The sequence below is a fragment of the Gastrolobium bilobum genome, unplaced genomic scaffold (assembly GCF_033153095.1).
Source record: "Gastrolobium bilobum isolate Gb01-03AN ecotype WA unplaced genomic scaffold, APGP_CSIRO_Gbil_v1 utg12364, whole genome shotgun sequence".
In the NCBI taxonomy this organism is placed as follows: domain Eukaryota; kingdom Viridiplantae; phylum Streptophyta; class Magnoliopsida; order Fabales; family Fabaceae; genus Gastrolobium; species Gastrolobium bilobum.
In genome coordinates, this window is record NW_026899469.1 from 36,871 (window position 1) to 64,666 (window position 27,796).

General features: G+C 35.7%; 1 protein-coding gene across 2 annotated transcripts; it reads right to left on the reverse strand.

The window, feature by feature from the left end:
• Positions 1 to 1,813: 1,813 nt before the first annotated feature.
• LOC133290576 (elongator complex protein 6) lies at positions 1,814 to 13,574 on the reverse strand. Of its 2 annotated transcripts, XM_061488674.1 has the most exons (6): positions 13,271 to 13,574; positions 12,591 to 12,663; positions 5,383 to 5,388; positions 3,823 to 4,022; positions 3,597 to 3,743; positions 1,814 to 2,053 (listed from the first exon to the last, which is right to left on the reverse strand). In XM_061488674.1, the coding sequence occupies exons 1-6, from the start codon at positions 13,511 to 13,513 to the stop codon at positions 1,931 to 1,933; spliced, it is 792 nt and encodes a 263-aa protein (XP_061344658.1). In that variant the 5' UTR covers positions 13,514 to 13,574; the 3' UTR covers positions 1,814 to 1,930. The 2 variants fall into 2 exon arrangements, with proteins under 2 accessions (XP_061344658.1, XP_061344657.1); XM_061488673.1 differs by lacking the exon at positions 5,383 to 5,388.
• Positions 13,575 to 27,796: the final 14,222 nt, after the last annotated feature.

Here is a 27,796-nt window from a genome sequence, read left to right on the forward strand (position 1 = left end):
CCTTGGTTGAACATTTGACGGTGTCTATGGAAAATTGTAAACATAGTTGAAACCTAGAAAACCACCAACAAAAGCCACACTTTTCCCTATCCTACTCATGATGGCCAAAACACCTCTCCTCCCATAGACACTCTCAACAACAATCTCCTCAGCTCCACCCATATTCTATTGCTCTTAGGCTCGGTTGGATAGATTTTTTTCCCTTCAAAAATTGCTTTTTTTTTTTTGAAAAAAAACTTCTCACAATAAATTTGTTTGGGTGTCTACTTAAAAAAAAAAAAACAGAAGTTACAAAACAAAGAAGCCAAAAATTCGTTTTTTTTTTTAAGTTAAAAATTCTAATTTCTAAAAAAAGCTGAAGTCAAAAGTCAAATATTTAAAAAAAAAACTATTTAAAAAAAATCTAAATAACTTTTGTGAAAAGCACTTCTAAAATAAACAAGGCATAAAAGCTATTTTTTAAGGAAAAAAAAACCAAACAAACAGGGTCATAATCCCTCTACCTAAGAGCTCATCAATAGGGGTGCTAAACGAACCAGGGGCCTTAGGCTCGGCTCGTGAAAGCTTGGGCTTACATGTCTAAAATTGATTGTTGGAATCAGACTTGAACTTGTATAAAAGTTAGTTTAATAAAAAGGCCTCAGGCTCTAATTCAAAAGCTCGGCCTCAAAGCCTTTCAGGCTAGCCTAGTATACTAACCTTTTTTTTTATATTTTTTCTACTATTCATAATAACTCTCTCTCCTCAACCCATTTCACCTCATTTTATTGGTTAAACAATTTTTTTGAATGTTTTTGTTCTATATTATGCTTTTTGGATATACATTGAATTATGAATCTTTGTGAAGTTATTAGTATTGTTGATCATATATTTTGTTTGAATAAATTTTGGTTGTCTTATTTTTTTTAAACAGGCTAACAGGCTGAACCAGATTTTTATTTTTTATAAATAAGATAGGCCACAGGCCGATAATTATATTCATAACAGGTAACAGGCTAGGTTAGACTGACACATTTAAACACAGACTTAGCCTTTTAAGACCAAAGTCGGCTCGACTCGACCCGTTAACACCCCTACTTATCAAGACTCTTCTACGAGAAAATCTCTGAACGAAGAGGCAGATCGCTGACCTCCGACGAAGGGCTCCCCATCTATTGCTTTTGGAAATGCAGGTCAGAAAATTAAATCTTATAATCATGAACTAAATACAAAATTAAAACAGTTATATATCAAATTAGGTTGAGACTGAATCCAAAGGACATCAGATTTGCCTTTCTTTCACCCAAACCATCGAAAATTTCAAGGGTCTAGTCAATTCAAGTCCTTTTGATTCACACGATAACCCAAAACCCTACTCATCCCAATTGTTCACTTTCTTTGCAAAATTAGGAATAATCTACTCATGCTTATACACATACACACGTCCTCTCCCATCTAAACAGTTATTATCATCTAATTATAATTGGTCTCACCTCCTTTTTTACACCTTATACTCTAATTCTACCACCTTCCGCGATGTGAATCTTCAGGTTGTGCACCAAGCATTGTAGCTCATTTAACATATTACCACAAATTCAATTTTACCTTCAAACAATTACTAAAAAAATCGCACAATTACACACCACAAAAAACCTTTGCTTTTTTAGATAATTAAGCTCAGTCACAAAGACTTGTTTGGCGGACTAAGCAACAATTAAGCCAAATAAGTTAATGCCAATTTGGTACGGTTGACAATTCATGATAAGTATAAAAATAAAATAAAAGAATCAACACCAAATTCAATGACTATCATCGTGTTAAAATAAATAAGGTCCTAATCGATAATTTAGAATCACTTTCTTCCAAATTAAGGAAAACTAAACACAAAAGTTGGACTATTATTCTCTGTTTCAAGATTACACGGTTGTTTGTACAAGCTTTTTAATTAGCACTAGATTTTTGTGCCAGGATAAAAGTACTCAACGCTATTTTCCTTGATCTTGAAGTGAAAATTGTGAACCTTAATGGGTGAAATACCACGTTGATGTAGTGCCTCCTTGTCTAACACCGTCAACTGCATAAGATGAATATCAAAACATGGTCAACCGAAGATGATGTGATATGATATGATTTGATCCATAGTTACAGATAGCAGTTGCTATCATAATAATAAAAAAAACTGAACTCAGGAATAGGTGCAAACAAAGGCATGAGTTATTCACAGTTGCTGTGTCAATACTACAACATCATTCAACATTGAGAAGATATACAATAACAATTTCTTTTCTTCTTTTCTCTATATTTTGTAGAGATTGCAAAGCCTTATACATGCACTAACATTGCCAATTAAAAAGGGCAAATCCTAGTACACAAGGCACCCCGACTTGCGAGGGTAGGGATGAAGGTCGATTGCACGCAGCCTTGCTTTTGCATTTTTACATTGCCAATTAAAAAGGGCAAATCCTAGTACACAAGGCACCCCGACTTGCGAGGGTAGGGATGAAGGTCGATTGCACGCAGCCTTGCTTTTGCATTTTTGCAAAAAAACTGTTTCCTGGACTCGAAATCGTGACCTTCCGATCACAAGGAGCAACCTTATCGCTGCTATAAGGCTCGCCCTCCACTAACGAGGCCAATTGTGATACAAAATTTGAGGGATTAAATGGAAAGCTGGAAGAATGAAATTGTGGGTAAGACATGACCAAGACGAAGAAATTATCATTTGCTTTTAAAGGTCTGCATATTAACTGTTATATATAAGTGCTCTGCTGTGTTTTGAGGTTAGCTTGGGCCCATGAAGCAATTAGAACAAACTTGCAGGGAACATAAAAATGAAGACAATTTTCCTTGGTCAATGAGATGTAATACAGAATGAATAACTATGTAAAACAAGGAGCAACCCTTAGAGCTCAGACCATAACATTTAAGTATCGAGAAGAGAATAGAAAGATCAAACATGAGAAACAGACAACTTATCAGAGAGTGCCTTCATGTATTCTAACCTAATATTGCTTTTATTTGAATTTCAACATCAGTACTTCAATTAACTGTAAAAATTGATAAGCTCGTAAGCACTTCCAATTTATTGGTTGAAAGGAAAAGTTAAGTCATTTGATTAGTACAAAAACTCCAGAAAGGATCAGAGGATAGTAAGCTCAAAATATGCTCTTGAAACGAAACTTCATGGAGAATCATAGACATTACAAAAAGGAAAGATCTTGTGGCCAGGTTTGGAAAGCCAAAAGTGGGGTCTTGAGTAGATACACTTTTTCTTAGCTTTAAGGTTAATAAGGCAAGGTGTGCATGTGGAGTAACAAGTGGTCTCTTGATGTCTTAGAAGGAGAAGTTTCCTATTCTGTATTCCATTTACATAAAAGCAATACTGCAATAGTGGGCAGGGTTTATTCAATCAACAGAATGTAATAAAGTAAAATGCCAGTTAGTCAGAGGCTCAGAGCTATTGATAGAAAGATAGGAAATCTTGGTACCCTTCTGGGTGTTACACCAATGTGGGTGTCGATCTCTATCAAATGGAAGTCAAAGAGAGGTAGTTATCAGATAGAAAATCACTTTACTACATCAACATTTAAATTTTTTTTACAATGATACAACTATACCTGCCCATGCACATCTTTTGCCAAACCAGTGGCCAATGGTTCAGCCTTGACCAAAATGTCAGCAAGGTACTCCATCTCTAAGATAACGGCAGGCCTCTCTCCATTCAAATAAATATCCTTATGGTCAAGTGCAATAAATGCACAACCCTGAGACAGGAACAGAGAAATAAAGAACAAAAAACCATTGAAATTGATTTCAAAAACAGCCAATGTAATATCATCTTACACATTCTGATGTTAGCGTATGACAATAATGCAGGAAGTCTAGAACATCATTTGAAGAGCCATTAGCAGCAACTTCAAGAAAAGAGATATCATCTATCATGATAGTGACAAGTTTCATGTTGTCTTGATGTAATGAGCTAATCACTCTTTCGATTTTCTCAAATACACCAGCAAGCCCATCATGATTGGGTTTTCCTTCATCTAGTCATCAATAACATTGATATTAATCAGTCATGTATATAATCCTTCCGACACAATATAAATATCTCCATTTCGTTACAGCCCTAACGTAAGATAAATTATCACAATATATCAAATCATAAAAGGGGAAGGGGAAGGGTCTTGGTTGTGCTTCAAGCACAAAACAGTTAAAAAATGAGTTATGTATGGTATGACATAATTACAAAACCTAAATTTCATGATTTGGACTAGAAAATCACTTCCCATTAAACCCCGACTCAGGAGAATAAGGGTTAGGACAATCCTTTTATGCAGTCTTACCCTTGCATATTTGCAAGGAGATTGTTTCCCGATTCGAACCCTTGACCTCTCAGTCACAAATGAGTAGCTTTATCATTGCTCGAGGCTCGCCCTCTATGACTTACACTATAAGTTAGGCTTATTTCTAATAGTTTTCTGGCCTTATAGAAATTTATGGCTCCAAATTTGATTTCAAAATTTAAGGAAAGACATGGTTTTAGGAATTGATTTTGGGTGTTATATTCAAGGTTTAGTAATCAGGGGATCCTTAAGAAGAGGCCTCTTTCTTTACCCTTGCGTAGGGATTTTACTTGACTTTGCTTTGGTACTCACTACTCAGTCTATTGGCATTTTCAGTGAATTCCCTTTGTTTTCTTTCTTCCTGTCTTATTCCCTTAAAGAAGACCATGTGCTAAGCACCTCAAAGAGGCCTGTTGTAGGACAAAGGGGGTTAGTTATAGTTAAATGTTGGGTTTCTGTTTGGGCTAATGTTGATTTGTACTTGTTAGAATAGATATGATTAGATTACTTCCTATCTGTAAATATTATTCCTTTGTGAGTAGTTCTGGGCTACTCACTTAAGCCCATTAGGGTCTCTATATATTGTAACTCTTTGCATCAGATTAATACACAACATATTATTTTATATTCAAGTTGGTACCAGAGCTCTTTTGTTCTGGGGACCCTCGCTTCCGCTTAGAAACCTTGTTTTCTCTTTAAACCTAAGTCCACTGCTTAGGAGTCCTCTTTCTTTGCCGTGCGTCCTTCCGGAAACCCATCTAGGGCTGTAAGCCCCTTCTGAGTAATTTTCCAAACGCGTCAGCACCTCCGACAGCCACCGGAACCACCGTTCGCCACTGTTTAGCCCACCGGAGAAGTTTTCCAGCGAGTTTTCAGCCCAGACCACACGCGATCAAGACCGTCTCCTCCCGGCGACCAAGTCTGTGGAGGTCCGGTCACCAACGCATCCCTCACGCGCCACCCATCTCCTCTACGCGTGGGCCTCACACGCCACCTTCTGCCGGCGCGTGTGCACTGTTCCGGCAGCTTTTTCTAGTCGGTCTTGGACAGAGTAGCTCACCTCCTCCTCCTCTTCCCGAATCTGTGGTTGGTTCTCTGTGGGTCTGATTTTTTGTGCGCGCCTCTTCTTGATCGATGATCAGGTTCGTTCCTATTTACTCGGTTATCTTTGTGATTTAATATAATGGCAGCAACTTCTCCTGTTCATTCGGAGGTCAGTTCTCAACCTCCTCCGGTCAAAAGTTCTCTCAATATCATCTCCACCAATGTTAGGTCCATTACCTCTTCAAAGTTGAAGGGTTCTGTTAATTACAAGAACTGGGCCACCTCTGTTCGAGTTTGGTTCTTTGGACAGGGACATGGGAACCATCTCACAACTAAGTCTACTGATGTTCCTAAGGAGGAAAAATCTGATTGGGAAAAGATTGACAACCAGCTTCTGAGTATTCTTTGGCAGTCTATTGATCCAGTCGTCTTGGACATCTTCTATTCTTTTCAAACTTGCACTGAAGTGTGGGAGGAAGCAAAAAACCTCTACACTAATGATGTTCAGCAGATCTATTTCATCATCTCTCAGTTTATGGAACTGAGCAAATCATCCGACATTCAGATGGAGACATATGTCGGAAAAAGTCGATCTTTGATGCAAGCATATTTGGATATGTTGCCTTACCCTACTGATGCTTCTGCATATCGGAAACAGGTGGAACGTATCTTTATGGTTGCCACACTTTCTGGTCTCCCCGAAGAATATGATAATGTCCGGGATACTATCTTGACTAGTGGGGATCCTGATCTATCAATGACGTATCAACGTCTTCTGAATCTTAACAAGAAATCTGCTCCTGCATCGTCTGTTGTTGATTCCACTGCTCTGGTTTCCCGTACTGACTTTCGCGGGAACATTGGAGGTGGACGTGGTCGTGGTAGAGGCCAGGGAGGACGTGGCCCAGGAGGACGTGGTCAGCGATCTTGTTGTCATTATTGTCAGCAACTTGGTCATTATGAAGAGCGTTGCTACACAAAGTATCCTCACCTGCGACCTTCTCATGCTGCTAATATAGCTCAATCGGACTCTGCTTCAAATGGTACAGTCTCTCTCTCCTCTGAAGACTATGCAGCATTCCAGACCCTTCTCAGGAAGGTCTCTCCTCAGTCTCAGGCCTCTGCTTCAGAAACTGGTAATCCCGTTGCTTGTGTTTCTCATTCTGCATCACTTGACCCTTGGATATTTGACTCAGGCGCTACTGATCACCCCTGTGGTAATAAGGAACTCTTTTCATCCCTTACATATTCTGATAATTTACCCTCTTTTACCCTTGCTGATGGCACTACGGCTCCTGTTCATGGGATTGGACAAATTTGTCCAACCTCCTCATTGACCTTGACATCTGTCTATTACATTCCTAACATCCCTTATAATTTAATATCTGTTAGTAAATTGATCAACTCTCTTAACTGTATTGTCACCTTCTCAAACCATTCTGTTTCTGTGCAGGACCCGAGTACGGGGAAGACGATTGGAGTGGGCCGTGAGTCACGGGGTCTGTTCTACCTGGTTGTGCCAAGTCTTTCTGTTGCTTGTTCTCTCACAGAATCTCCACAACTCATCCACAGTCGCCTCGGGCATCCTAGTCTTTCAAAATTACAGAAGATGGTTCCTCTTTTATCTAGTCTTCAGACTTTAGATTGTCAGTCATGTCAGCAAGGAAAGCACATACGCTCCTCCTTTGCTAATCGAGTCAATAAACGAGCTGATGCTCCTTTTCCAATTATTCATTCAAATATTTGGGGTCCTAGTCGTAGTTTGTCTGTTTTAGGTTTTTGGTATTTTGTTACCTTTATTGATGATTTTTCACGTTGTACTTGGATTTATTTAATGAAAAACTGTTCTGAGTTGTGTTCTATTTATCAAAAAAATTCTGCTGAAATTCATACTCAATTTGGTGCCTCTATTCATATTTTACGTAGTGATAATGCTAAGGAATATGTTTCTGTGGACTTTTCTAATTTCTTAGCCAAGCAGGGTACTTTTTTACACCAAACTACTTGTCCTCACACTCCACAACAAAATGGAGTAGCTGAACGTAAGAATAGACATCTCATTGAGACTGCACGGACTCTTCTTATTCACATGCATGTTCCTCTTCACTTCTGGGCCAATGCAATCCTTGCCTCTTGTTTTCTCATCAACTGTATGCCTTCATCTGTGCTTAATAATGACATTCCTTATAACTTATTGCTTCCAGATGTTCCTCTCTATCCTCTATCCCCACATATCTTTGGTTGTACCTGTTTTGTTCATGATCTCACCCCTGGTAAGGACAAGTTAACATCCAAAGCCTTTAAATGTATTTTTCTTGGTTATTCTCGTCTTCAAAAGGGTTATCGTTGTTATTCTCCCGATCTTAAGCGTTACTTAGTTTCCGCTGATGTCACTTTTCTTGATCAACAACCCTTTAATTCTATCCCATCTCAGTTGTCACAGGTTGATCATGTTCTTCCTGTCCCTTTTTCTTGACTTGTCTTTGCCAGCTGCAGGTGCTTCTATTCCAGATGAGCAACCTATTGCTTCTATACATGAGGACCGTCCACTTCTCACCTATCAGCGTCGCAAAGCTGTGCCTCCTATCGACTCGACTCTTGCTGACTCATCGCCCACTGCTGTTGATTCTTCTCCTCCGGATCCTTCACCAGAGGCTCTTCCCATTGCTCAAAGAAAAGGTACACGTACTACTCGTAACCCTTATTCTCTTTATACCTTTTTGAGCTATGACCGTCTTTCTTCACCTCATTTCACCTTTGTTTCTAGTCTTTCTTCTGTTTCTATTCCTAAGACCACAGGTGAAGCACTTTCCCATCCAGGGTGGCGCCAAGCGATGCTTGATGAGATGACTGCACTTCATTCCAATGACACTTGGGACCTTGTTTCTGCTCCTCCAGAGAAGTCTATAGTTGGTTGTCGCTGGGTGTTTACTGTGAAAGTTGAACCTGATGGCCATGTTGATGGACTCAAGGCACGCCTAGTTGCAAAGGGTTTTACTCAAATCATCGGCCTTGATTATAGCGATACATTCTTTCCGGTCTCTAAGATGGCGTCAGTTCGCCTATTTCTTGCTCTTGCTGCTATTCGTCACTGGCCACTCCTTCAACTTGACATCAAAAATGCCTTTCTTCATGGTGATTTACAAGAAGAAGTTTATATGGAGCAACCACCTGGTTTTGTTGCTTAGAGGGAGTCTGGGAAGGTGTGTCGTCTTCGCAAATCCTTATATGGTCTCAAGCAGTCTCCTCGGGCATGGTTTAGTCGCTTCAGTTCTGCTGTTAAGGAGTTTGGCTTAATTCGCAGTAAAGTTGACCACTCTGTATTTTATAGGATCACATCTCCTGATAAGTGCATCTATTTGTTAGTCTATGTTGATGACATCATCCTCACCGGGAGTGATCAAGCTGGAATTCGTCAGTTAAAACAGTATTTATTCAGTCAATTTCAAACAAAGGACCTCGAGAAGTTGTGTTACTTCTTGGGAATTGAGGTAGCACAATCTAGACAGGGCAGGGCATTTCTATCTGTCAAAAGAAGTATGCCTTGGATATCCTAGAAGAGACTGGTATGTTGGGGTGTAAACCAATTGATACACCCATGGATCCCAATGTCAAGTTATTGCCCGGACAGGGGGAGCCGTTATCTGATCCTAGTCGTTATCGGAGGCTAATTGGGAAGCTCAATTATCTTACGGTGACTAGGCCAGACATTTCTTTCGCTGTTAGTACCAGTGTTGTTAAAACGTAGTGACGAAACGGTTGAAACGTACGATTCTACGTTTTTTGACTAAAAAACGTGTTGAAACGGATGCTGAAACGGAAAATGAGTTGAAACGGTTGAAATGGCGGGTCAACTCGGTAAACTCGGTTGACTCGGCGAGTTTACCGAGTTGACTCAGTTTAAAAAAAGAAAAAAAAAGAAATGGAGGATAACGGCAAACTCGCTCTCTTCTCTCTTCTTTCTCGGCCATGGACGACCAAGGTTCCAGTAAGATCAACCACAACCACAGTGGCACCGTGGCTAACAACAACAACAACAATGGCTATAGCGATGACGTGTGTTGCCTGACGAAACGAGATCTGAGAAGGTGAGTCCAAAAGCATCCTTCACTCACTGCTTCTATATGTGAAGCAACCAGAAATGCTCCTTTCAGCTTCCGCTTTATGAGTGCCATCGTGAACCCTGCATTGGTTTCCATTGCGAACAGCCGAGTCTTGCCGGAGCTTTTGCAGTTCACCTCGACGTACTACGGAGGAGGAGGAGCTTGGGGCGATAGCGATGATGATGATTCTTCAGCCATCGAAATTCAACGATGACATTGTAACTGGTTTTTTATGGAATTTGTGTGGAGAGAGAGAAGATAACGATCCTATTTTCAATTTCACCGATGATTTTGTATATATATATTCTTTTCTCCTTTTCAAGTTTTCTATAAATATGTAGATAATTCAAAAAATAATTGAAAATTATAAATATATGCATAATATATGTTATTATATTTTAATATTTATTATGATTACTGAATATATATGTTTATATGTTTTATTTTAATATATTTTAAAATTACTGAATATATATTTTAATATTATATGATTACTGAATATGTAGATAATGAGTTATATATTGGTGTGTTTTGATTTTATATATGTTGAATATATATATATATATATATATTTATTTATACTTAGTAAACTCTTAGTAAGTATATTTTGAATATATATATATATATATATATATATATATATTATATATATATTTTTATATATATATATTTTTATATTTAGTAGACTTTTACGTTTCGTTTACGTTTCACGATTTTACGTTTTTGCTCACCCCTACCGTTTCTAGGTAGAAACTACGTTTTAACAACACTGGTTAGTACGGCTAGTCAGTTTCTTGATTCCCCTTGTGATTCTCATTGGGATGCTGCTGTGAGGATCCTCCGATACAACAAAGGAGCACCAAGAAAAGGTTTGTTGTATTCAGATCAGGGAAATACATAAATTTGTGGTTATTCAGATGCTGATTGGGCAGGATCACCCTCAGACAGGTGCTGTACTTCTGGCTATTGTGTCTTCTTTGGAGGAAACTTAATTTCTTGAAAGAGCAAGAAACAACCTGTTGTTGCTCGATCTAGTGCAGAAGCTGAATATTGTGCAATGGCAGTTACTACATGTGAGTTAATCTGGTGAAAGCAGATGATTCAGGAGCTTCGTCTTTGTGAACAGAAACAACCTATGACACTCATTTGTGATAATCAAGCTGCGCTACATATATCCTCTAATCCTGTATTTCATGAGAGAAGTAAACATATAGAGATTGATTGTCACTTCATTCGAGAAAGGATTCAGTCAGGAGAAATCAAGACAACTTTTGTCAACTCTAATGGTCAACTACCGGATGTCTTCACTAAAGCTCTTAGAGGTCCTCGGGTTGAATTCATTTGTAGCAAGTTTGGTGCTCACAATATATACGCACCAGCTTGAGGGGGAGTGTTAGAATAGATATGATTAGATATGATTAGATACGATTAAATATGATTAAATTACTTCCTATCTGTAAATATTATTCCTTTGTGATTAGTTCTGGGCTACTCACTTAAGCCCATTAGGGTCTCTATATATTGTAACTCTTTGTATCAGATTAATACACAACATATTATTTTATATTCAAGTTTACTGTTTGTGATACTGTAGCACAAGTAATTTTCTTTCAACAGTACACTAGTATTGTTCATGCTACTGTGCCATGGGTACTGTAGCAATCTTAATTTATATTTTATATGACTTTTAGTTTCTTTTTATTCAGTTACTTTATACTTGTTACAATTAGATCTAAGGGTTAGGATTTGGCTTTCATAACTAATCAGGGTCTCTAGGCTACATAGAAGGAATTCAAGGCTGTATCAAGGGTTTTAATAACTTATCTTTCCAGCCATCTACTGCTCATTTGGCTGTTCATCATTTGAGCAATTGTTTTGATGAGTTGTCCCTCCAGTAATGTTTTGGATGCCTCATTTTGCAATGTCAGAAGCTGTGAGCTTATTAAGCATCAGCTTTAGGAGAAGTGTTTGTGTTTTGGGAGTCTTGTAACGTAAGTAGTCTTATTGGCTGAGCCTGTGCTAATTGTACTACACTAGCACTTGAGCTAAATTAATGTATTTAAACAGGGGTTTAGTGGTTTATATCTAATATACAAAATTTCTCTCAAGCACTTTGTATCAACAGTATTAATAAATTATGATAAAGAAATTAAAAATAAGACTCAAGTTTTAATTCATAACTATTATAAGACCTGGCTAGATTAGAGTAGACTTAGCTTAAAGCCTAGGGCAGAAAACTGGAATTGGAAAAGTATTCTTGATCCTCTTGGATGCTAATATGAACTACTAAAATTACATAAGTAATATAATAACAAACATTTTTCTTTGAATTAAAGACTTCTTTGAGATATAGGTTTTGTCTTCCATAGAAGTTGAGATTTCTCAGATAAGCTAACAGATCCAAAATAAACCAATCAGATGGCTTCAGCCTTCAACTGATCTAGATAATAGAGAATCATAAAATATATAGAATACTGTTTTCCTTCAACACAATTACTCTTTTATAATGACATGCATTACAATTCAAACAGAGAAAAAAAAAAAAAGGTAAGATAAAAGACTCAACATGGGTGCAGAGTGCAGACAAAATGAGAGTGGCAAGGATTGAACAAACCATGTGTATACACTGCCCTGGTGCAATCAATGTCTGATTAAACATTTTTGTACTTTTGTTGACCAGGGAGTTAGCACACATATTTGGAGCTTTTGTATATACAATTTAGAGGGATTAGACTTCGAAGCAAACAATTTGCAGTTCTTGGCTGCATGTGGTTGTAAAGGGTTGGACAAAGTTTCAAGAAGAGACCTATGCCCTCCCTTTGACTCTCTAATGTATCGGTTGAAGAGGAATGTAAGTTTTCTAAGCAGAGGTCAATGCCCTACCTTGTATTAATGGTTTTTCTGGAGAATCTTTATGTTTGTCTGATGCAGTAAAATATAATCAGCACTTATATAGTTCCTACTCTAAATTCTATACATGATTACAAGGTACACTGTTAACGATAAATAACAACTATCTCAATGAATCCATTCTTAAATCATTTAATTTTGTCAAACAAATGGTAAGAACAAAGTATCAAGGGAATATAAAGAACCAAACATCAATACCTGATTTTCTCACCTGGACACTGCAACATAAGCATGTCAATGAAAAAGAATCTACTATTATCTCTTTGAGCAGCTAAGTTGCAACCCTACCACAGGTACCCGTAAAGATTGTCAAATACCATCCATCAAGAAAATAAAAACATTGTACTTGAATACAGAATAATCTAACAAACAGCTGACTATCATAGTGCCTTTTGCACTATTGTCTTTTAAGACACCAGTATTTAATAGAATCAAAGACATCATATGAAATATAAATATTTGGTCAATTTAGTTTACCAGTTAGTAACAAACATGGGGAGAAGGATTCATTTACAAATTTTTTTACAAATTACACTAAGTATGACTGGTCATGCACTCTTGATTGAAGTATGACCGATCATACTTAACGTAGCTTGTAAGAGTTGTAAATATAATCTTCCCTAATAAATATAGTGTCACCAGAAACTAACTATAGTATTAGACAAGCATGACCACCAAATAAACATTTGAACAAAAATAACAATAGAATATAACAATTGAACCAAAACCCATATACAAAAATGACATAAATCAAACATTTTGATCAAAACACAAGATACCCAGTTCAAGAAAAAGAACAGATGCAATAAAGACAAAAGGTATTAGAAACGACCCTTTTAAAAAATAACATCAAATATTTAAATGCATATACAAAGAGAGAGGAGAAAATACAAGCTTTCTGAGAATGCGATCATAGTGGGAAAAAGGGTGAGAGAAGGCAAGGAAGACAAGGGCAGAAGAAGGATGAGAAGAGAGGGAGCGCTTGAGGATATGGTGAAGAACGAAAGCACCACTCGTGTCAACACAATCCTCCACAAGCACAAAGCGACCACACAGTGGCCATGGCTTTTCCTTCTTGTAATTGTCGTGAATGCCAAGAGCTTCATCTAATAGGTTCAAATCTTTGTACTCCATCTTCTTCTTCTTCTTTTGCTTCTTCTGTTTAATCTCCCGTCTCCTCCTCTACAATACCCTTAACTATTCCCCCCTTTTTTTATTTTATTTTAATTTTAGCTAATTATCCCCTTTAGTATTTCACTAATCATTATGAGTACTCATATTTTCTTTTAGTCAAATAGTTTTTAATATTGAGATGTAAAGTCTTAAGTAAATGGTTATAATTATAATTAAAAATTAAAAATAAATAAGTTGTTAAATGTTTAAGTTTTAAGTGGATAAATTGTTAAAGGAAAAAATGTTTCTCTTGCCATAGAAAATAAAGTCATTTTCTTCAACCAAAAACAATATCATTTTGAGATTTTGAAAAAATAAATAAAGAATAATGTAAAATAATTATATAAATATTATCCTTAAATTTTTCACATTTTGAGTTAAGGTGACATCAAAATAGTTCTTAAGATGTATTAAACTATTAATATCATTTGTAATATTGATTAAAGATAGGTTTTATTAACTAATGTTAGTTTAATTTGATTTGTCAAAATAAGTAATCAGTGTAGAATTGAATAATCAACTTCATTAGTGAAATATTATTTCTAATATGTTATATTAATATTAGTTTTGATAATATATTTATATCTTTCATTCATGTTTTATGGAGGAAAAAAATCCGTTAGAGCCTTAGGTGGTTAACATGCAATGCAAGTGTCAAAATTAATAATTTTATTTTCTTTGAGCAACTTTTCAACTAAATTGATAGGATTTTTTGACTACTGTAGCCTTTAATTAATAAAAAATTATCATTTTGCCCCTCTACCAAAACGTATCATCCATCTGCCCCTATTTGACCGTTGACAGCATAAAATACCCGGGTACATAGGGGGTATCTGGGTATCCTTCGGAAAAATAACACTACCCGAGCACCTAGGTTGGCTACCCGGGTATTGTTCATAATCTAGGTAATAGTATGAATTATTTACCCAGGTAGGGAGGGGGATACCCGGATAAATGTCGAGGGTAGGGTTTTTTAAAAACTCAGCTATAACAACTCTAATTCTCAAACTGTGTGAAATTGGGAGTTTTGTGAGACAACGTGTGAATTTTGTGACTGTTAAGAGAATTCTAACAGTTAAATTATGAAAATATCATGATAATGAATAAAGGGATACAATTTATGCCTAACAACTCAATTAGGACCTAAAAAGAACATAAATTGTGTTTAGAGAAAAAAATACAAAAATTGTGTAACGGAGGAATTTTGGTAATTTTGCAAAGTAGGTCTGAACTGGGTTCTGACAATCTAGTTAAATTCATTGATAAATTCTAAGGGTTATATATGTATCTAATTTAATTAAATGGTGTGTAGAATAATTTAAATAATTAGGTCAAAGATTGATTAATTAAAAAGTCAACTAGTTTAAAAAGTAAGCTTTAACTTTACACATAGGCTTAATCTTTGGCGAAAGATGAATGTCTTTCTTTGTTTGCTATTTGTTATGTGTAATTATATATTTGTATGATTGGTTGGTCAAAGATTGAAGTGTGTGATGTGTAAAGTGAAAATCAATAAGAATTAAGTAATTTTTTTTACATGTAAAAGCCAACTTTTGCGTGCTATGCTTTCTTTTTGAGTGTGTACTATTGTAGGAAAATAATAGTAATTTATAATAAAATAAATTAATAATAGTAATAAATTATAAATTAGTAATAATAATAATAATGTGTATGTGTGTGTGTATATATATATATATTATTAGGATTAGATGATAAATTGTGATTGTTTGAATTATTAATTGATTGATCTTTTATGCACTAATGTTTGATTGGTAATGTGATTGGATTAGGATGAGTTAACAATCTTTATTTGATTAGATATGATGAGTCAACATTGAATCAATAATGAGTTAGCGACATTCTGAGTCATAAGAAATTAAGAATAAAAAGGAAACATTGTATGAAGTCAATATCTGAGTCAGATACATCAATGAAGAATAAGGAAATAATTGCACGAAACCCATATCTGAGCCCAAAACTTCAACTATAAATAGAGACCTAACCAAACCAATTCATTTTTCGGCATTTCTCCTCTCCTACTCCTCTCTTCTTACTTCAAAAGCTTATTTTATTTTATTTTTATATTCTTCTGGTTACCAACCGGTTCTGTGCCCCAAATTATTTTTTTTATTCTAGAAGTTAGCGAAAATGAAGACCATGTAATCTTAATCCGTATGTTCTTTTAGAATATTTTTGTATATGAAATTTGGAGTTCCTAGGTTGCCTTAGGTTATTTTTTTATATATATATGAAATTTTGTATATGTAATCCTAATCCCTAGAAAATTTTAGGATGGTTTCATTTGAAATATGTAATCCTTAGGGTATTTAAATTACTTTTTTTTAAACTTTAGAAATTAATAGGATAAATTATATAATTATTTTGGTATTGATAATTGAATTAAATATAATTATTTAAATTAAATTTTAACCCTTTAATGATAATAAATAGAAATAATTGGATTATTTGATTGAATTATGAATATTGATATGATTGGATTTGAGTTTTGTTTTAATAGATGCTTGAATGATGATATTATTTGGGCCTTACTAGAGATTGAATATTTGGATTATGATTTGGAAAATTATGATATGATTGGATAATGCAAATTTTGATATTCTTGGACAATTGAAATTATACTCTTGATTAAATTGATTAGGAAATTTTCCAATTATAAGAATTGTGACAAGATTGAATTTTGATGATTGTGTGCTTTGGGATTGTACCTCATAAAGTGATGAACACAACCTTTCGGCTTTATGCCTCCGTTATATTTATACGATATGAACATATATTACTCGTTCTTTCCCCAAAGTGGTGTTTGGCATGGTTTCCCGGGATAATAATAGAAACTTTGGAAAGAAGTGTGCACGCCAGGAAGAGATGTTTTGATTATGGCCAATCTGATTATTTGTAACTGGCAGGGTTTCCCCGAGTCACATGGTAGATTGGCAAGATTTTTCGGGTCTATTATGGTTCTCTTCTCACTAAACAAATTTAATAAAAATAATTTATAATAATAGATTTAATTATATATATATATATATATATATATAATGAATATTGAATTATTATTTGAGTCAGCTGTTATTTGATTTCATCTTTTATAATAAGTTATATACTCTTTTTTGATTAAGATAACCAGTCCGCTGACTTTTGTGTTTTGTGTTTGTTTGATTGCAATGATCCTTCGGGGGGGGCAGAGTTTCAGTGAAGCAGTTCGCAAAGTTGGGGCTGGTAGTGAGGATAACATCTTAAACTTTTGAAAATAGACTTAGGATTTACAAATGTATTAGATATATTTAGATTATTAATTTAGATTTTAAATTTTTAAATATTTACATTGAATATATATATTTTGTAATAAGATTATCTTTTAGTTAGCTTTGCACTTGTCCCCGTTACAGGTGCGGCGGTAACATTTCCCCAAATTGATTTTAATTTAGCTTTCGCAATATTTAGTAATCTTATTAAATAATTTAAATGTTATTTTTTAACAATATCTCTATTATAGGAATATTTTATTGTTGTTAAAAATTGTTAGAAATTTTGGGTGTTACAAATATCATCTCCTAAAGTTTGAGTATAGGTGCTGCTGTTGAAGGTTTTGGATGAATGTTTGCTTGATTTTTATGTTGGAAAAATCTTTAATTACTTAAAGGAAGCCATACAAGATAATTGATGTTAATTTTGTTGGTTGAAAATTGATTTGTGAAGCTATGTGTTCTTGTGTTTATCATGAATTTCTATGGATGTTGATTATGTGTTTTGAAGTTATTTGATATTTGATGTTGGTTTATTGTTGGTTTTAAGTCAAATTAATGGAAAAAAGCCAAGGAAACAAAGTGTAAATGACCAAACTTCTATGCATGCAATTTGACCATACATGCTTTAATTATGAAGTTTATGTATTTTGTCATGATGTCTAAGTAAATTAAGATTATTGAATGATGTTTACAAAAAAAAAAGATTATTGAATGATCAATTGTTGATTGATATAAAGGAAAATTGAAAGGAAACTCATGAACCCTAAAATGTATACAAATCGGCCATGAATAATAAATTAGGGTTTTTATGTTTTGATCGATGAAATGAGTGTTTGAAACATAAATTCAATGATTAAATAAGTGAATGGAGTCATTGGATTAAAGATTGAATGAAAGAAAAATAAGAAACCATAACCTATACAATTCGGCTATGTTAGGTTAATAGGGTAATAGCTGTGTTTAATTCATATTGAATGATGTTATATGTTATTGATATGTAATAAAGTGTAATGGAATAATTAGTTAAAGTATTTAAATGTTTGAAAGTGTGGTGACATTAAATGGTCATTTAATTAAGGTATAAAGGACTAATTTGTGATTTGTTTTGTTAAGTCCTTAGTGAAATGTTAAATGGAACATGAAATGAATGAATTAAAAGCATGGAAATGATATGTTTGCATGATGCTAGGGTTCAGTCATGTATGGATTTATATGGTCGAAAAATAAGTTAATTAATAATTAAACCTAGAAACTTAATTAAAGTAAGTTTCAAGTTATTATAAAAAAAAAAAGTAAGTTTCAAGTGTGTTTAAGAAGTTAAATCTCTAATTGGTGATGTTTGTATATAGGTTTAACCTAATGTGAAAGAACAAGTGTTTAAGTTTGGCTTGTGGTATGGGCATGAATTGTCAAGAATGAAAGGTGAAATTGACAAGACATAAGTCTTGTGATAACTTTGGATGTGTGAAAGTCAAATATGATACATATTTGGATAACAGGTGTGAATCAGAATACAGTGATTTCTGAGATTTGACATAGTTACCTATGTTTCAAGCAAGCGTGCTATAGGAGCTTCAAGAGGTAAGCTCTTGGTTTAGGAGGATTTTCCTTTGTGTTGTTCCACCAGGGTCTAAAAGGGTCATGGTTGCTATATCTATGTGTTTGTCTATTGGATTTTGTTAGATACTTAGTGTAGTTGCATTCATATAGGTGATGACATGTGATTGGATTTCTGAGATAACATTATAAATTAATACGCTTATATTATGTATGCTATGCTATATGTATATGACCTTATATGCAGGAAGTGAACTCATGGGTGGAGACTACTCCATAAACCCTGAGTTTACAAGATTTATTTCTCACTCCGCGTTATGCGAATATATTTCAAGTGTTCCAGCAGCAGCAGGAGAGCCCTCTTTGGGCAAGAGGCCAGTGAAGGGTGGCTAGACAATCAATTGGAGTATAGGGATAGAGTTCTGGATTATTGTATTTGTGTGTTTTGAGGTATGAATAATAATCATGCATTTGTATAGTTGTTATTGTTTTGAGAAGCATGTGTAGCCTTAGGTTATGATGTTATGCAATATCTGTATGGCGAGTGTATTGGCATGGAGCCATTTTTAGTCAACTGTGTTGGAAAGTTTGAGATATTTATAGATGGTCTGGACTTTTCTGTATTTCAGGTACAAGATAATTGTGGGAATTGATCCCTACTTAAGTCTAGTTTACAGCTGTTATGTTGTCCGTTAGACATTGATCAAAATGGTACAAGATATCATATATGGATAATACTTTGACTGTCAAATACAGTTACCGAAAAATAATTTGAAAAACGAAATACCCATGGCAGTACATAAAGATTATAAAAAGAAAAAGTTAAATCACTTAGTTACATGGATAATAGTTATACTTGTAACAGCCCGTTACGTACCGGTATTGTTAACATTGATTATGATATTAAGTGCAGTTACAATCACAACAGTTTATTTAAAAATAGGAGTAAACTTTTTCCTTTTCATTACGTAAGCATTTGAAAACAATATAAAACGTAATGATATAAACTGTGATCATAACTGAAATCTATACGCGGAATTAACATTACACATGCTTAACTATCATACAATATTTATTTTAAGTTGCTAAACTTAGCAAAATCTTGCTTTTTCACTTTTCCTAACACTGAACATGCTTCTGTCTTTTCACTATTGGGCATGAAAAACACATTATTAGTTTTCCATCTTTTAGTATGTTAAAATAGATTCAACTACCTTTCCAACAAGGTATACACGCCTCATTTGGAGTTTTATAACTCCGGATACGCTCACCATAAATTGATACCTCAAGAGTGTAAACAGACTCTAAACAAAACAGGGCAGAAAATTATAAATTAAACTGGGAATAATCCATATACTCAATGGTCTTAAACCTTTACCAGGTTCTATTCCTATGTGTTAGCTTCATATAGGTCCAAACCTCACTCAATTTGGAGATCTATAGCTCAAGTTATATCAATTTTACTAAATCATGTATGAGCTGGGAACATGTGACGTTCCCCCATACGCGGGGCATTCCCTATACATATAAGTCATTCCCTAGGGTTGTTCTCAAGAGTTGTTCCCCTTCTGGATCATTCCCACCATCTGAACATAAGGCATTATCGTCCCCTAAACAACAGTCGTTCTCGTTCCTACTATCGAAACATCACTTCCATTTTAACATTTTAAGGTTTAGCAGCGTTAGTTCTAATCCAAACTGGGAGTGATCCACTACCCAAAAAATTCCGAATTTTGGATACAAGAAACTAGATTCCTTGGGCTTTAATTTGACATATCATAAGCCTAATTTGAGTAAGAAATAAGGGAGATATGAATTTTTGAAAACTGCTTACAGAAGCTGCGTTCTAAAACTGGAGGATGACCTTGAAAGAAACTGACCTTGAAGGTCGAGGCATGTGAGAGGGAAAAACAAAATTTTTTCGAGCGGAATAACACATACCATATCAAGAAACATGCTTTAGGGCATAGATGTTACCTTGTTTGCTTTCCAAAACTGGAGGATGATCAAGATGAGGCTTGAAGATGCAAGCCCTCTAATGTTGATCCACACCATCCTTTGTCAAGACGGAAGAACTCTTCTTCAAGGCCACCAACGAAAACACCAATGGAGGCAAGCTATGAGCCCAATGTGTGAAGGAGGAGGCTAGGTCAAGGTGTTTAGAAGAGTGAATATTCAGCAAGAATAGACACAAAAGTAGCGCATTGTTTTCTTTGAAAAAGGCTAGGTTATTTCGAAACTCTCTTAAGAAGAACCTCAAAAGGAACCCACAAGGAGATGAGAGAATGAGTTAATTAAAATCTAATTTTCTTCACTCAAATAAGGCCCTATATATAGCGCACACTAGGGGGATGAGTGAAGTTGTTGCAAAATTCAAATCTTGTCAACAACCTCCTCTCACATCCTCATGATATCAAGTGAATATCTCAACAAGAATCTGACTCAACAACCATCATATGGCCAGCAATATGGTGCGCCCCACTTGGCCTCATGACAGTCCAGATACATTGAACAGTTGCATTCAAACTTGAACCAACTGTCTCACTTATTCTCTCAACAATCCAAATCTGACTGGAGCTCATTTGGTTGATCCTATGACCATCATCAGATACCTAAATCAGCGCCCCATATCCTCACTAGAAGATTCTCAAAGATCTCTTCTTGATATTTGGGATTTGTTCCAACAAGATCTTATCTTATCCTTTTGTTATGAAACAACTTTTCATAGCCAATTCAAATTCGAATTCAAACGTTCAAATATTTAAATTTTAAATTCAAATTCAAATTCCAAATTCAAATTCAAATTTCAAATTCAAAATTCAAATTCAAAATTCAAAATTTCAAAATTCAAATTTCAAATTTCAAATTCAAAATTCAAAATTCGAATTTCAAAATTCAAATTCAAAATTCAAATTTCAAATTTCAAATTCAAAATTCAAAATTTAAACATTTGATAATTAATTTAACTAATTAAATTAAGAGTAAACACCCTTTTTAGTCCCTGGCAATAAAAAAGGACCAAATTGGTCCCTGAAATTACAAAAAAAGGGCCATGCTAGTTCTTATGTCAACAACCAAATATGTAGAGTGTCCCTTTTCTTGTACTTTCAGGGACCAATTTGGTCCTTTTTATTGCCAGGGACTGAAAAGGACTTCGCAGATATTGCCAGGGACTAAAAAGGGTGTTTACTCTTAAATTAATTAGTAATGTCTTGGACCATCCAAGCCCATTAACTAACCATGCACCCTTTTTTCCTTTTGGTGGGCTTCCAAACTTCTTCTTGGGCTAACAACCATTATTAGGCCCAATACCTTTAATGCTATATTGTCATGCAATAAGGTGTTAGTGTGTGACCCATTAGGCCCAACATAGCCACTGACATAAATGGGCTTGGGCCCAATAAGCCCACAACCCATCTAATCACAACACAGAGCACTAGCAATGCTTTGTTGCCCCAGAGCTAGTTAGGTTAATGACATAATCATCCTATTACACATATTTGGTTGCCGTATGTATTTCCTTTCGTCTCGGTTACCTTCCCATAAAACCTAGGGTAAGGAAACGTATCAACCCTTGCGGTTTAGGGTAAGCTTTATTCGACATAGGGAATCTTCAATTTACTGACTCTAAAGGCAGATCATCTCATGATCTCTTTTACTATGCATAGATTCTCGAGTCCCTGTAAATGTCATCCCGATTTCTCCGGTTTACAGATAACCTAATCTCTCACAGAGATCTGACGAATTCCTTCAGCTTATCACCCTAGCCCTGTGCTCTTTCAGGACAAGCCCAACAGTATACCTATGAGTCTCCATGTTTCAGGCAGACGAGGTATACAGTCAAAGCATGCCTTCTAGAACACAGTCTAGGTAATAACTTCTGGTCTAAGGAAAGACATACCCAAATATAAAGAGACTACTCTAATGATACTCTCTGTGAGGTTTCCTCATAGAGTCTCTTTTGTGGGTCTGTTCAGTGCGAGCTATACCGTTATAGATCCACCCACGACTTTAGCTAAGACATCTCCATATCTGTAGCTCATGAGGTCTTTACCTTGCATTCGAATACAAGTAGATAAGTCGTGCTAGTCTTACCCGAGATCACCGATCCCCATTCTCAGTGTCTCTAGACTAGGAACATAAAATTAGGAATAAACATCCAATATCCTTGAATCCTCATGATCGTGATCTCATCACAGATACTCAAGAGATACCTATTTTATTCCAAGGGGTTTATCCAGTTAACAGTAATATCGAGACAAAATATGAAACAGGATAAAGAATGCTTTTATTTATTTGCGACAATACAAAGGTCTACACCTATGTCCTTATTTAATCATAAGATTGTCTCTAGGACACCCAAATACTAACAGTTCCCCCATACGTGGGGCATTCCCTATACATATAAGTCATTCCCTAGGGTTGTTCTCAAGAGTTGTTCCCCTTCTGGGTCATTCCCACCATCTGAACATAAGGCATTATCGTCCCCTAAACAACAGTCGTTCTCGTTCCTACTATCGAAACATCACTTCCATTTTAACATTTTAAGGTTTAGCAGCGTTAGTTCTAATCCAAACTGGGAGTGATCCACTACCCAAAAAATTCCGAATTTTGGATACAAGAAACTAGATTCCTTGGGCTTTAATTTGACATATCATAAGCCTAATTTGAGTAAGAAATAAGGGAGATATGAATTTTTGAAAACTGCTTACAGAAGCTGCGTTCTACAGCGTGGAACAGAGTAGTCCGTATTCATTTGAAAACTGGGCAAGTTCTACTACTCCGTATGATACCAAATTTTGACACAACATATCTGACATCTCAAGCTCCAAAATGATATATGGCATGTCCCTATTGGACCTTTGAGGAGGAAGATATGCTCTCCCAAAGTTAGCCTAACAACTGTCATTTTAGTATAAATTTCGGCGGCACCTCCTTTGTTTATTCAACCTATCACACTTTATCAAAATGTGTTTTTATGCCTCAAGGGTACCTAATAGACAAGGGTGGCACTCAAGGACCAACAGTGCCTTGGTGCTCTTACAACCCACAACAATTTGACATATTCTCATCCATTTGTTATTCTTTACATACTTTCTCAAAACTTAGAATTGTTACAATCATATTGTCCCATTTGCTTGCATCCTTGCAATGGATATAAAATCATATCTTAAAATAGACCTATTGCTCTTTCATCACATACATGCTTTACATATTACACAAGGTCCATGAGTTCACAATTACAATTTTCCAAATGATAAATAATACAATTAAATCCTCCAAAGTACATGATAAATCAACAACTAGACTTAGGCAAAATATGACATGAACAAATATACAATATGCATAATCCTAAATCAATATACAACGTTCATGCCTTAAGTCTAGCCTATGCCAAAGTGGTCTCAAAATGCAAAAATCCTCTAATCTCCATGTGCTAATCCTATAGGCCTCTTGCCCACAGCTCCAGTACCACTGCCACTACCTGAAATAAAGTCCCCAAAACGGGATGAGATATACGAATATATCTCAGTAACCTAGATGTTCTGGAGATTACTCTGCCCAATGGCTCACTTCGATGCATATCAATAATTTAATACAACATTCAAAATAGGATAAAGCAAGGGATTTAGTGAAGTAGGGAAGCATAGGGAATAAAATATGATGAAGTTGGAATGGTCAACGCCAAAACCACGCGACATCCAGCATATTGGCCTCGGCATATAGCCTATGGGTTCTCATCCAAGGAAATGTTCCCAAAACATCAACCAAGGCACCCTCCATCCATATCCACCAGAGACTTCCTAGTGTGCTCCTCTACGGATGACACACCACGACCCCAGGTCAACTGGAACTCCCTCATGGAGACCTATCCAGTGGAAGTCCGTAACGCCTGAAGGCAAACTGTCTACTGGCTAGAGACTTGGTACATCCTATGTACCACTAAACATACAATAATGCATGAACATGTTATGCTACATTACCAACATACACTTCCAACCACTACCCTCAACGGGTATGGTGGAGCACACATGGGGATCAAACCCCAGTACCAAGGGATTACCTGTTAGAAGCTCCCAAACTAGGTAGCTTCAAGAGTTAGTCGTCTACAATCGTGTCCGAGGGAGGCCACCTACAATGATCGCACACACATGATCATCAATTAACTTGTCCAACAAGCACAACAAACAACATATTGCAATCCCTCCATCACACTATAGGTTCAGCCATAAGGCCCAAAATGTTACCCAATGTGTTTCAATCACACCCAATCAACTCCATGGTTACACAACCTTTCTCAACACCAATACAATTCTCATTTACCTTACATTATCACTTAGCATCACGTTCCCCTAATCGTTCCCTCTAGGCCGAAATATATATCAAGGGGGACAAGGTTTTCCACTCAAGTCATATGCATTACACACTCATTTTACCTTATTATTAATGATTCAAGGCATTCATAACTCATTTACACTGTTCCTCAACACCTTGTTTTACAAGAACTCCTAGTTCATCCATCAATATTTGTCTAAGTTACCAAACTTTATCACAATAATTTTTATTGGTTCAATCATCATCATTCACCATTGTGAGCATTAAATTCCAAAGGGACACTACCATTACATGCCTCCAACTACTTCAATCAACTCACACATATTCAAGATTTATACTCATTTTCAATCCATCATCAAATCAAGTCAAGAGTTGGGGTACTTACTACAAATGATCTCCAAGGACTCCTAGGATGTGTTTTCAAGCATCAAAGCAAGTCAAGCCGCCTCCAATGACCCACCAAAGCTTCAAAACCGTCACTTTATTTGGGGAGGATCTCTTTACACAGTGCTCCCCACTTGAAAATAAGGGTAGAAATGTGTTCTTCTCAAAATTTTACACAAGTTTGGCTTTGGAATCGTTCGATTCCGTTGAGTGTAGGTTGAGTTATGAATTTCTCAAGTTTTAACTCTTTTCTTCAATGTTGGAAAGAGGCTGCTGTTTTGAAGGAGAAAGTGAGGAAGATGATGCACTCTCACTATTTGTCATGTGCCCTAATATTCTACTTAAGTGACGCAGGCCCCACAAGTGCCACCTCATTTAAAATCACTCAAACACACCACTAATCTTCAATTAACTCTCAAATCATTCAATTAATTTATGTTCTAATCATCAAATCATCATTTTAACATTCACCAAAGTGATTTAATAATTACCCTCAAAATTATTTTTGGATTTCCGATAACTTTTTCCAAACTATATTTTTCTTCCAAAAATAACTATATGACGTTCCCAACCTAGGAACGTCGTTCCTTCCATGAGAACTCTGTTCCCCCCTTTGGGGACAACTTATTGAATATTGTTCCTACTTTGGAAATGTCGTTCCCCCTTTGGAAACAACTTACTGAATACCGTTCTCACCATGAGAACGTCCTGCTGAATGTCGTTCACACTCCGGGAAAGACCACTATTCATCAATTTTTTTCAAAAAGTGTCAATCCATTCTAACTTTCATTCTGAATCCATTTTCATCATCTCTCAGATTAAGGTTAGGTGTGTGTATTTTTACCTGGATTTCAAGATTTTTACTAAATAAACCCTCTAACCAACATTTTAACTATAATTAAGTGTTTTAAAACTACGAGGTATTATATTCACCCCTCATTTTTGAAATTTTATCCGCAAAATTAAAATCACACATGTCCACCAACTCGGGATGTAGCCGGATCACCTCATCGTTGTGCTCCCAAGTAGCCTCCTCAGGTGTGCGTCTTTACCATTTTACTTTCATCACAGACATAATTTTGTTTTGTAGTATTCACCGTTCCCCAATCCCTCATAACTACTTGCCAATTTCGGTGATATGACTTTTAATTCACTATAGTTTAAATCTTCCTTAGGCCAAGGTCATACCTTAGATTGCACTTTCACTAATTTATAAGTAATAATCTTGCCATATTACGACTTCATCTACATAATCTTACTGCATCTTTCCTTTTTATCTATTCATCAGACACAAGGTCGTTCACAACCAACCTCAAATAGCTTTCAAGTATATTTATTATTCCTTCCGCTAACATTTTTCACTTACACGTTCTGTAGTATGCTTGTCCTTTTGCTGCTAACACTATATCACAATACACCAGGATACCCGTCCTTTCCACTAATAATACCAATCTTACAATTTTATTGATGCCTTAGCTTTCCCACAAGTATATACATTTTAGTTTCAACGGTTCTCTACAGTACCCAATAATCTCAACTCACAGTGAATTCCATATTTATATGCTTTACTTTACTTTATCGCATGTCTCCACATCTTCTTAGATAATCACAACTATATTTTCTCTTAGTGATACAAGGACTAACAACCCTCATCATAGTTTATATCTCAGGTCAGTCACTTCAAGTGTTCATCCACAATCCATTCATGAAACTTTCCATCTACAACATCATATCTATAATTCACATCCATTATTCGTTTGTCTATTAACTTAATCATCTCAAAGCCATTACACAAATACTTAAATGACTTCCACATCAAAGGCTCCACGCCTAAGATCTCTATTAACTTAACCATTTCTACTTATCATAGGATACCAGTGCTATAATCCCCACATTTGTTCCATTCTTTAGACCTCCATCTCATAATCATGACATTTATTCTTTGATATTTATCTCAATATACTATATTCCATCACGTATGGATTTCCAACACACTGTTCCATTACATGGAACCAAATTCATCCTTAACACAAATTCTAAATTTCTTTTCATGTATTATATCTCCAAAGGATATCTCTCTCTCACTAAGCACGTATGAACATACAATACTCTAAGTCACTCTACCGAGCTATCAACCTTTTCTTCAACCGAACACAATTTAAGTTACCAGTCATTGTTACTTGACTTCCTCACAACTAACTTCTCATTGAAGGCCATCAGGCCACTGTCTTAACTCAATATCTCATCATAACAAGCCTTCCTAGCATAACATTTACTCTATTCCTCAGCATTAACAAGTTGCTATTCCTTTCCCATAAGGCAATAATCCCCAATAAACTTCACAATATCACGTGAAACCCAAAATTCATGCCACCACACTTGGTGAACACACGCTACAGAGTACTTCGAATTCACGCCTCAGGAATCCTTCTCATGATGCCTTACATATTATATCCAATTTGATATATTACTATTCAATTAAAAGTATCTGACATCACATCTTGCATTCTTCACACGGCACAATCTCCGTTGTGCAATAACATAAGTCATCTCACCTGTACCAACAGTCACATAATTGCAAGATACTTCCTTGTATAATAGTCCTCATAGAAGATAACAATAGTCTCCAGGAACATAATCCGCACAGAGATAAGAAGAGTCTCCGGGAACATGATCCACACAGAGATAACCATACTTTCCG

Bases quoted from the DNA above. Each gene is read 5' to 3' on its own strand.
- LOC133290576 (XM_061488674.1), bottom strand. From the start codon at position 13,513: ATGGAGTACAAAGATTTGAACCTATTAGATGAAGCTCTTGGCATTCAC. The intron at 12,664-13,270 runs GTATTTTCTCCT...TACCTGTGGTAG, and splicing joins ATCGCATTCTCAGAAAGCTT to GGTTGCAACTTAGCTGCTCA. The intron at 3,744-3,822 runs GTAAGATGATAT...TTCCTGTCTCAG, and splicing joins ATACGCTAACATCAGAATGT to GGTTGTGCATTTATTGCACT.